The 11,349-nt window shown below is 33.5% G+C and overlaps 1 protein-coding gene across 2 annotated transcripts in view; it reads left to right on the forward strand.

The window, feature by feature from the left end:
• LOC136038036 (ets DNA-binding protein pokkuri-like) overlaps positions 1–9,690 on the forward strand; it is a 54,390-nt gene extending 44,700 nt beyond the window's left edge. The window contains exons 5-7 of one of the 2 annotated variants that reach the window (XM_065720983.1): positions 2,947–3,159; positions 5,459–5,708; positions 7,831–9,690. In XM_065720983.1, coding sequence (XP_065577055.1) covers positions 2,947–3,159; positions 5,459–5,708; positions 7,831–8,458 — 1,091 coding nt within the window. In that variant the 3' untranslated portion in view covers positions 8,459–9,690. The remainder of the gene's footprint in view (positions 1–2,946; positions 3,160–5,458; positions 5,709–7,830) is intronic. The other variant, XM_065720990.1, reaches the window with a different exon arrangement.
• The last annotated feature ends 1,659 nt before the right edge of the window (positions 9,691–11,349 follow it).

Raw genomic sequence — 11,349 nt, forward strand, 5'->3', positions numbered from 1 at the left:
TGGTAGTTCAAATGGTAGTTTCAATGGTAAAAAATGACCAGCTTAAACAAATTAACACGTATATAAAAAATAAAAAATAACCATTAAACAAAATAAAATAAACCATTAAACAAATAACATACAAAATAAAAGAGTGCTAATAAAAGACAAAAGCCGATCTGGCCCACCGTAACAAAACAAAGAAAAATTTCGTGAAAAAAACAAGGTGTCTCTGCCAGTAGAAAAAAGAAAGAAAGGAAAACAATAATAGTGAATATATCGCCTGTATAAAACTAGGCGTCTTCAGTGTTAGGAATAGAAATAATCTAAAATTGTAACAATTTACAATAAAAAAAGGAGAAAAGGGATAAAGTCTAAAATGAAAAATAATAAAAGATGGAAAAACCAAACCAGTATATACATACAAATTCTACTTTATGATAAGATATGTTGATTATTGAGTGGTATATATATATGTATTGGTTTGATCTTTTTATTTTAGTTCTTTTTAAAAAAGATATTTTAAATAAGATGTTTAGACATTTTTTAATGTCTAAACAAGAAATAACTTTTAAACTGTATATAACTTTTATAAATTTCGAGATTTTTCAGAACAAATAATGGAAAAATAGGCAAATTGTAAACAACTTTGAGTACCCTGCTGATCACTTATTTTCTTAACTTTATCACATGTTCTACGAAACTTTATGGTGAATTTTCATGCCCCTCACGTATATAAACCTCATGTGTCTGTTTTTCTTCTAAAAATATAAAAACCAAACAGGATTTTGTTCTTTTTTGTGAAAAAAAAAATAATCCGAGGGTAGTCCTATCTGAAAAATTAGTTTGTTGTTTCAAAGATGTCGCTACGAGTTAGCTTTATTTAAAAAGCAAACGGGCGCTTGATAAAAAAAACCTTAAAAACACAAAACATTACTATGAAATCTGAAGGTAAAGTACGGGTCAATGAAAAAAAGTACATTCCTAAATTTCTTGAGAGGTAACCAAAAATAAACTATTAAAGGCAAATAAGTGGCAACACAAATTGTAGCATCTCTGGCAGTGGTTTCTTAGCAGCCTGGAAAAGATTGGCCTCTCAACCACGCTGCTTAAGTTTTGGGGAATTACAGTTCTTTCAGCTTGAAGGCGGTTGCTGGAAATGTCAAATTTACCTTTTAAACTAAATTCTGCGAAGAAGTAATTTTTAGGTACTTCTGTTTTGAGGTCAGAAGATACGGAAGGATGCTAAGCATAGTCATCATCATTCTGAGTTGTGTTTGACTCCCCTCCTTTCCAATAAATTGTTCTTGTTTCTAAGTATATTTTAGTGCTTTTCGATTTATTTTTCATCCATGAGAAAGTCCGTCCGTGGCCGAGTGGTTAACGCGCCAAACTCACGAGCGAAGGGTCGCTGGTTCGAATCTCGGTGGTGCCGACCGTTTGGTTTAGGACGAGGGTTAGTGGCGTTTCCCCGTAAGACAAGCCAAAAGTCCACCCAGCTTCAAATGGGTACCTAGAGAAATCTAGGGAAAAGCACGGGAAAGCGTCGGATGGCTTGCCCCCAACCACGCATTGCACCCCGGCCGAGGGCTGAGAATCAGGAGATCGGCACCTGCGCTACGCGAACCCTAATCGGTTTGAATGCGAAAGTTTGCTTTTTGCTTTTTGCATGAGAAAGTACAAAAAAGCAGGGTAAAAGTAGAGAAAAAGTAAAGTAAAGAAAGAACGCAATTAACAGTTATAGACTTACTGTGGAAAATAGAAACAACAAAATAATCTAAAAACTAAGTGAAGGTTCATTTAAACTCAATATCAGGGTCGTTTTGTTTTCACTAAAGTGGCTGAGAGGTCGAGAAATGAAATCTCAGAAGCCAAACTCATGATTTTATTCTTACGGAATTGAAGCGGTACATGGATTGAATTTTGTTTTAAAAGATAAAAAAATCAACAACAAAAAAACAACTGGTTCATTCCATGGACTCTAGAGGCTCAATAAACAATAATTTACTGATACTCTCTATACTTATATAAATGCATACAGAGGAATATAGGGAATAAACAAAGCTAAAACTAATCAAACAACAATTCTGAGGAGAACAACTGTAACAACACCAATAATGAATAGCTCAATTTTAATGATGAAGCTAATGGATAAGAATAATAATAAGAATAAATAAAATATAAATAATTAGAATAATGACCAATAATAGCTCAATTTTACTAAAGATCTGGTGAGACTGCTATTATACTCATCAAACGAGACAATTCGGGTCGGCAAGGCTGCATCCAAGGGGATAGGTACTGAGCTTGACCCCCCCCCCCCCCCTTCTCCCCTGAATTTTTCCCAGACTAGTAAAGACGTAAAGAAATACATTTGAGCAAATTTTTGATTTACTTTAAAAGTTTTTGTACTTCCCCCACCCTCCAAACAAAAATCATAGATACGCCATTAAAAGGCAAAGTATTTTACTACCTTTTGATCCTCTCTGAAATCGATCAAATTGCTGATACATTTTCGTTGTTAAGTCAAACGTCCCATTTTTTTGGATCGCATATCTGTTTATGAACCATTACAGGATTCCAAGGAAATATTAAAAAAAAAAAAAAAAAAAAAAAGCTTTCCTCCGCTATAGTCGTTAGAATCTTCAAAAATGGAGCAATGAAAAACAGTGTTTCCTCTTCATCTTCGATTTGATAGGTCCTTTTGTAGCATTTTAATAATCCTTTTTTTTTTTAAAGTTGCTTAAATTTTGGTAAATTTTGGTCAATTCCACGGCTTAAAGTTAGCTGGAGAATTTTTTTTTTAAGTATGACATTTCTCTTTTGTAAGAAGGAATTCGAATTTTAAAAAGCTAATTTGTAAAAGACAAAATGGCTTTGCTGTTCTTTAATGTTTTGTCGTTTTTTGTTTTTTTTTTTCATAAGTATTTAATTTTGGTTTCATGAGTTTTACTTCAATTTTTATAGGGAGCTCAAGCAACAGCGGAAGTCAATCAGACTCAGAAGAGAGCAGTAGAGAAGCTGGGAGTCCAAGACGCTCTCCTCCCCCTACTCTTTCAATATCTATTCCGCAGTCACCGTCCAGCTATTCTTCATCGCAAACAAAAGGGGATCAACCAGTGAAATTAGAGCCTTCAGAAGGAGATGTCAACTCCCGTAAGAACGATTTACCTTCTAATGGTGTGTAGAATACTCATATTTATGGAATGAAGATGATTTCTCCCCCCGAATAAAAAATACCCCCAACTAATATCTTGGATAAGGCCATCCCCTCCAGCTATCTTTTATCACAATAAAGATCAGTTAGTAAAAATAGAATCATCTGAGGGGATTTCAACTCTCGTAAGAACGATTCACCTTCTATATTGAATGGTGTGTAGTGAACTCAAATTTCTATGCCCAAAATGAAAGGGTTTGTCCTATTATTTTCGTAATATTGTTAGAGTCCAAAAAAAGGCGTTTAAGTTTTTATGTGAACTGCTTTTATTCTGAGAATTTCAACCAGTTCGTGGTAATGAACTGTAAGTAAAGAGCAACCCGGCTCAATAGTAACCGATGCTCTAAAAAATGGATTTTGATATCAATAGATACATCAAAAGAATCGTATTTTTATGCTGATTTTAAATATATAAGTTTAGTCCAACTTTTAAAAAGTTACAAGCCTGAGAAAATTTGCCGTATATTCGAAAAAAGGTGGAAACACCTCTAAAAGTCATAGGATCTTAATGAAAATCATGCCATCAGATTCAGCGTATCAGAGAACCCTAACGTAGAGGTTTCAAGCTCCTATCCGTAAAAATGTAGAATTTTGTATTTTTTGCCAGAAGAAAGATCACGGATGCGTGTTTATTTGTTTTTTTGTTGTTATTCTGTTGTTTTTTTTTCCTGGGGTGATCGTATCAACTCAGTGGCCCAAGAATGTTGTGAGAGGGCCCTTTCGTGGAAATTCAAAATTCTAGTACCCTTTTTAAGTGACCAAAAAAAAAATGGAGGGCAACTAGGCCCCCTCCAACTTTATTTTTTTCGCAAATTCGCCGGATCAAAATTTTGAGATAGCCATTTTGTTCACCATAGTCGAAAAATCTAATAACTATGTCTTTGAGGACGACTTAATTCCCCTTAGTCCCCGGGGGAAGGGCTGCAAGTTATGAACTTTGCCCATTGTTGGGAATTATTGGTTATTGTGAAGTATGCAAACGTTTTCAGGGGGATCTTTCTGGTGGGGGATCGGGGGGAGAAGGTTACGTGGGAGAATCTTTCCAAGGAGGAATTTTCATGAAAGAAGAGAATTTTCCATGAAGGGGCACTGGATTTCCCAGCATTATTCAAAAAACGATCAGAAATTAAATAAAAAAAAACAACTTTAATTAAAAAAGATAAAATATCGTCGCCAACGATTTGAAGTTAGCTGTCAAGGCTTCAAACGATTTTCAGACCGATTGTGCATAACTTGTAGGGTTTATGGAGCTGGGAACAACAGTAACTGCAGATTCTTATCTTGAAACTACAACGTCTACGGAGAGTTATTTGAAAGTGAAACAGAGGCTTGTTGACTTCTGGATCCACGACAATTCTCATACTCACAGTGCCTGTATAACCCGATGACTCCTTGAGCATTTCCAACGGGACATCCTTCAATACCTCCCTGTAGTCCCAACTTAGAGCTGAGGGACTTCTATATCTTCCACGAATTGAAGAAGTGGGTTGGGAGCAGCACTTTGAAACTGTTGGGGCAGATTAAAGAAACCGTCACAACTTCGTTGGTGGTGATATTTTATGAAGAGGGTAATACAAAAGCTGTTCACAGTTATGACAAATGCCTCAATCACAAGTTGATCACAAGTGAAGAGGTAACCTTGACTGCACTTTGATTTTGGTAATAATTTTTATTATTTACCGGTCTTTTCTTTACTGACAACCAGTGGCTGAAAATATACAAACCCTCATATCTTGGAATATTAATGGGTATATAGGTGAATAGGGTTCTTACTGAGTATGAATAGAATATCATTGTGCTGAGCTTGACTTAACTGCTTGGTAAATAAATAATAGACTCAGAATTTACTGTATGTTCTGCTCTAACTAGATGCACTCTCCAATGTTGATGATAATAGTAAACAAAAGGTAATATTGCAAGTACCATTGGCTGTCCAATGTGATTCCAGTCCAACTTTGGCTTTATTTTGCCGTTAAAATAGTTTAACTTAGACGTATCGCTATTCCAGCATTTTGTTGTTACCCAGTCTGTTTTCTGAGCATTTTCTGCTCTTTATACCAAAGTTACTCCTTCCGTTATATAAATTTTTGTATTATTGACTGGGTTATTTTTGTTTTTATAATTATATTATTTATTAATTTTCTATTAATTATAATTAACTTATTTTAATTTATTCAAAAACAACAAATTAAAATTTTTAGATTGCATTTAAAGCTGTTACAGTTTCCAATCGTATAACTAATATTGAAATACCTATTTCAGATGGACGGCTTCTCTGGGATTTTTTGCAACTACTGTTGAATGACAATCAAGCTCGTTATACTCGTTTCATTGCTTGGAAGCATCACGAGTCTGGCATTTTCAAAATTGTTGACCCCCCAGGACTGGCAAAACTATGGGGAATACAGAAGAATCACCCCTCTATGAACTACGACAAAATGTCGAGGGCACTGCGCTACTATTACAGAGTCAATATATTGAGGAAAGTTCAAGGAGAAAGACATTGCTACCAGTAAGTGACCCGTTATTTTTTTGATATTTCAACATCAATAGCTTTAAAAAGTTACGCACAGGACAGTTTAAGTTAAATTCTCTAATGCGAGATAAATTATTTATTAGAACGAATAAATATATGCAAACTGAAATTAAAGTAGTAAAATAATAATAATGATGGATCTAAAATTTCCTGAAAGTAAAAGTATTAGTTTATAAAAAAATTTATTGAAGCTATTTCATAATTTATTTTATAATAATTAAGACCAATTTGAAATATTATATGGTATATCAATATCAGACAATGTTTTAAAACATCTGTATCATGTCTCGTTGAAAGTGAAAATTATTTTTCATTGAAAATACAAATTAAAATGTATGTTTTAATCGAAAGTCCAAGAATCTCTTGATCCAATCCAAAGTTTCCTGAAAGTAAAAGGATTATCTTATAAAATCTCTTTTTTTCTTTGGATTATTGATTCATTAGGGCTAGTTTGGTTTGGAATACATAGACTATTTATAAAAAAATGTATATTGGTGTACACATTATACCCTTTTGCCAAAAGCAGAAACTCATCTCTGATCCTATTTTTGCTTCAGCACATTTTTGCCTAGAGTCTGGAGCTAGAATTTGCGTTATATAAACTTTTTCATATTAAACAAATTTTTTCAAGATGGTATTAGTTGTTATTATACTATATTATAATATAAGCTCTTATATATGTCATTAATAATATTTGTGAATGGACATAATTTTAATATTTATGATTATTACATTTATTATTATTGTATAATATTATTTGTCAAATAGAGTTTTTAACCTGTTGTTCTATGGCATGTCGTGTAACCAATAAACGAGCAAACTTAGAAAAAAGATAGCGCTAGACACAAACTGAACTGCAGATACTTGAATATAAAATGAACAGGAAATTATTTTAATAAATTAACATTTTTTTCAGTTCATAAATATATAATTCATACGGCTACTCATAGAATGTAATGACCAGCAATGTAGCAATGTAAAAAACTCTTCTCTTCCCACTGCTTCACTCTTCTTTCCATTTTCTTTTTCCTTTTCCACCGTACTTGCACCGTTATTGCACCATACTTGACCATTTGAGACCTATGTATCAAAGATTCGAAGAACATGAAGCCTTCAAAACACATTTAGAGTCCGTCTCTTTGTTCAGGGCTGTTGAACAAAAAACAACAACTTGTGATTAACTTCTTAATTACCAGTTACAAAAGAGCAAGCAAAATGTAATGAAAAGAAGACATAAGAAGAAAAGAAATGAGGAAAAAAGCAGAAAATTAAGAAATTAATTCTAATAATAAGAATTAATAAAAGAAAATGAATTTATAAATGGTAAGAATTAATAAAGAAGAAGTAAGAAGAAAATTATTTTCTTCATAAAGAAGAAAAGAAGACTTGTATAACTAGAATGTTTTATATAAGTTATTGCCAAGGGTATAAAACTAGTAGGCGACAAGATGTTGCTTTTCGACACACTACAGAAAACCCTTACATGTTTAACGACGATTACACATTCAAGCTAATTGTTTTACTCAGTAATTATGACCTCACACTATTACCCGGAAAATAAACAATCCTAAGTGAGAAGAAGGCTTGACGAAAAAGAAGACAGAAAGACGAGTGAATAAGTGGGAAAAGGAGGTTTTGTTACAAGGAGTGGAAAAAGGAGGTTTTGTTTCATTGCTCCATAATAACAATGGGCCTTCTCCAAAGTTTATCATAGCCTTACGGCTTGTTACAAGCAATGAAGGATTAATTTAAAATGGACAAGAAAACAACAGCATTGTATACATTTCCTTCAGCTTTCGTATCATGTTCTCACCCGTTTTAATTTGATTTTCACTATTTGATTCGTCAATCAAAATTAGTAACTCATTCATTCACTTATCACCATAAAACAATTTAATATATATTTTTTATAAATTAATCATAAGACTTTAGTCCAAAGAGATAGACTTGAAACCTAAGCATGAGCGAGGAAAATACTTAAACTACACTTTAATAAATGATAAAGAAAAACTACCCCCCCCCCTCTCAATTGGCGTAAGAAAATTATTACAAATATGTATGTTCGAATTTGTTTGGTAATAAATGTGTTTTATTTCAGGTTTTTACGGAACCCGTCTGAATTGAAAAGTATTAAAAACATATCGATGCTTCGACAGCAGATGCAACAATCATCTGCAGGGATGCAGCCTCCTACAACAACTCCATTAGCAACATTTGACCCCAAAACTGACTATGAAATGAAGCCAGATATAAAAACAGAGTGTTATGATATCAATTATTCAAATAATGACATTGACATGCCAACTGATCTGAGCATTGGAAACTCTGAACGTAGACATGAGAAAGTAACCACACACGAATTTAACCTAGGAAAAGTCCCCGTTGAACTTGTTTGTCAGCCATCTTTTCCTAATCAAGATACAGAAACTCGACAGGCACGATCATCCCCCTCTTTTCAATTTTCTAGTGTTACACAAGTAGATTTGGACAATCAGTATCAGCAATTAAATTTGAGTATCGGCAACGTTGATAGAACACATGAGCATGTGAACTCACATGAATTCACGCTGAGAAAAACCCCCGTTGAACTTCTTTGTCAGCCATCTTTTCCTGCTCAGGATACGGATGTTCGACAAGCGCGGTCGTCTCCTTCTTTTCAATTCTCTGGTGTTACTCAAGGCGATTTGGACAATCAGTATCAGCAAAATATTCGATTGACTGCTTGATCCATTGATAGAATCATCTTAAGCTAACGATCTCTTTGGTGATCATGTGGTTGCTAAATTTTTCATGCACTTTTATTCTCTGGTGTTGCTCAAGGAGATTTGGAAAATCAGTATCAGCAGAATGTTCGATTGACAGTTTTATCTATTGATGTAATCATCGTATGTTGACGATCTCTTTGGTGGTCATCTGAATTGTTAGATTTATCATGCTTTTAAGTGATCATCTAAGATTGTACCATTCTGATTATTAGTGGTTTGCCATTATACACAGATGAATGCTGTTCTCCAGAAATGTGTTTATTTCTAAACCTTTTATTTTTGCTATAATTAGAAATACGTATTTTGTCAGTCCGTTTGTATAGGATATACCAACTTGTCAGTCTGTTTACTAACCTTACAATTGTAAAAAAAAAATATGTCTACCAGTATAAAATTTTTTTTTTTAATCAAAGAAAAATTGCGATAATTTTAAAAAACTTTTTGAGAGCAGGGTATCAGAATCTTTTTATGGGTACTTTTTTTATTATTCTCCAAAACTTTGTATTTAAGGGAAAAAATTCGGGTTTATTTAGCATTTATAGTGTACAGTTCAATTTTCAAACTCTCTTTACATATGAAAACTATCTCTGCCATATCTTTGAAGCTTAAAAAATACTTCGTAGTACAAAAAAATAAATGTTGATAAAAAAGAAAAAAAGAAACAATTTTTTTCTGCTTATGGAAAGCTTAGGCCTTTTAACAGCCAACAAGCTCAGCTTATTTAAAGGAAATTTCATTAAAACAGGTATTATTGAGCCAAGTCTTTATTCAACCGATTAAAATCAGTAAGAGCTGGCAAATTGGTGTCATTCTTACATTTTTCCATGTCATAATTTTGGTTAAGAATTCACCTTTCAAACTATATTTACCATGACAAGTCTTCCAAAGTGAACCATTTGTTTTCGAATACTGTATAAAACCGGTTTAAGTGAAAAATGGCGTTTTTGAAGTTTTTTCTTCTTGTGAATGAATTGTGATATAAACCCCTTGACGTTGAATTAAGCCCGTGGTGTCGGTGCATATTGTGCAATTGCGAAATAGTTGTAATTTACCTACTATAAAACAGTGCAAAAATGTTGCTTCCATTTTGCGGTTAGTGTCGTAGAAACGGCCAGTGATTTTATCGGGGTGTCTTTGTTTATTTATTTTTTGTTTTACTAAATACTCATTAAAAAATGTTTGTACACAAACAATGGAACTTTATTTTTCACTTAATTATATTCTAGAAAAGATACTCAGCAGACATGTAAGCCGGATTTTTTTCATTGATTTTCATTCGAATACGAAGTGCCCAAAAATGTGGAAAAATCGTAATTTAGGGGGGGGGATCCCCATTTCCCTTGCCTCCCCACTCTTGCAGACATGCCTGCCATTCAGTTGCTTCAGAACTAATTTTATGTGTAAATGGCATTCTTATACTATAGGTGTATACTGTATCTTCTTATTGCAATATAAATTCTCGCTGTGATTGAGGGTATCTATGGAACTCTTTCTGGGGGGGGGGGGTAAAGTTTGATAAATACTTGTCTTGCCACGATAACGTAATTCTTTTAAATGTACATTTTTGGTCTTCTTGAGAGAAGGGATGAACTCCGCTTATCCTTTCTAGTGGAGACCCTTGAATATGCTCCTTGCCTGAGCTAAAGTGATGAGAGCATTTCGTCATGATGTCGCTGCTTGTGCTGTTCATCATCGTTGGAAATCTTTTTTTAAGCAACTGTAAGTGTTAAAAGGCTTTGACTTTAATAGTATAGTTAGTTCTTATGCAGAAACCAGCCATGTGTGGCAAATAAGAAAATTACGAAGACTAACTAGGTGCCATCATAGTAGCTGGTAAAATACGTGTTGTTATAGAAATACATAAAAAAAACACAGAACGAATTATTAAGCTTTCCTTTAGGTGAAAGTCACAAAAAAAATAGAAGAAAAGAGTTTTGAACTTACTAATCCTTTTGAAAACCGCATATAAGGTGACGTTCTCCATTGCTGTTTCTGTTTGATTCCTTTAGTATAACGAATATACTACACAACGGACATGGAAAACTGTATGGGCTTACTCTCTTTTTATTTCCGGATTTTTTTTTTTTAAGAATTATTAAACAAAATAAACGAAACTCCAATTTTTATTTAACACTTAAGAGTCAATAAAAGGTCTGTTAATCGTGCATCTGCTAAATCTAAATAACATAATATGCATCTTTCCGTCGAATAAGTCACAGTTTAGGCATGTTACAAAAGTGGGTGCTATTGCTTTATAGATAACATTTGAAATTCTAAAAAAGGAAAGATATGACTGTTAAAATAACTGCAAATCCAGCAAATTGTATGAAAACTATAGAAATTCATGCGTAAAAAAAAAAAAAAAAAAAAAAAAAATTCAGCACCTTAGAAGCAACGATTAACTAGTATCCTTACCTTTACGAAAAAGAAAATGAATTGTTGTTTTTACTACCTTTTCTGTGATAGCTGGGGTCATCAGGTACAGTCAGATGAAATTTTATTTCGTACCATGAATCCAATTCTTTTTTTTTGTCAAAAAGGAAAAGAAGAAATAGTAACGATAATAAATTTAGATAGAGTCGTCTACAAACAAGACAAAAAGATTCACTTTTTTTTGAAAAAAGACAAAGAGGCATTCGATGTAGATGTCCAAAACATCGTAAGGTACGCTCAGCTGCTTGGATAGGAAACCGAGACTGCTTGGTTAGCTGCAGTAGCTTTTCATTACTCATGAAATCAAATCACCTTTGACCCTTGATCTTTCTCAAGATCTTCTGCTGGAATACATTGACGGCCTTTAGTGTTGCGGTTGAAGCATGCCATGTTTCAGCTCCATACAGAACCGAAAAGAG

The sequence above is a fragment of the Artemia franciscana genome, chromosome 2 (genome assembly GCF_032884065.1).
Source record: "Artemia franciscana chromosome 2, ASM3288406v1, whole genome shotgun sequence".
NCBI lineage: Eukaryota > Metazoa > Arthropoda > Branchiopoda > Anostraca > Artemiidae > Artemia > Artemia franciscana.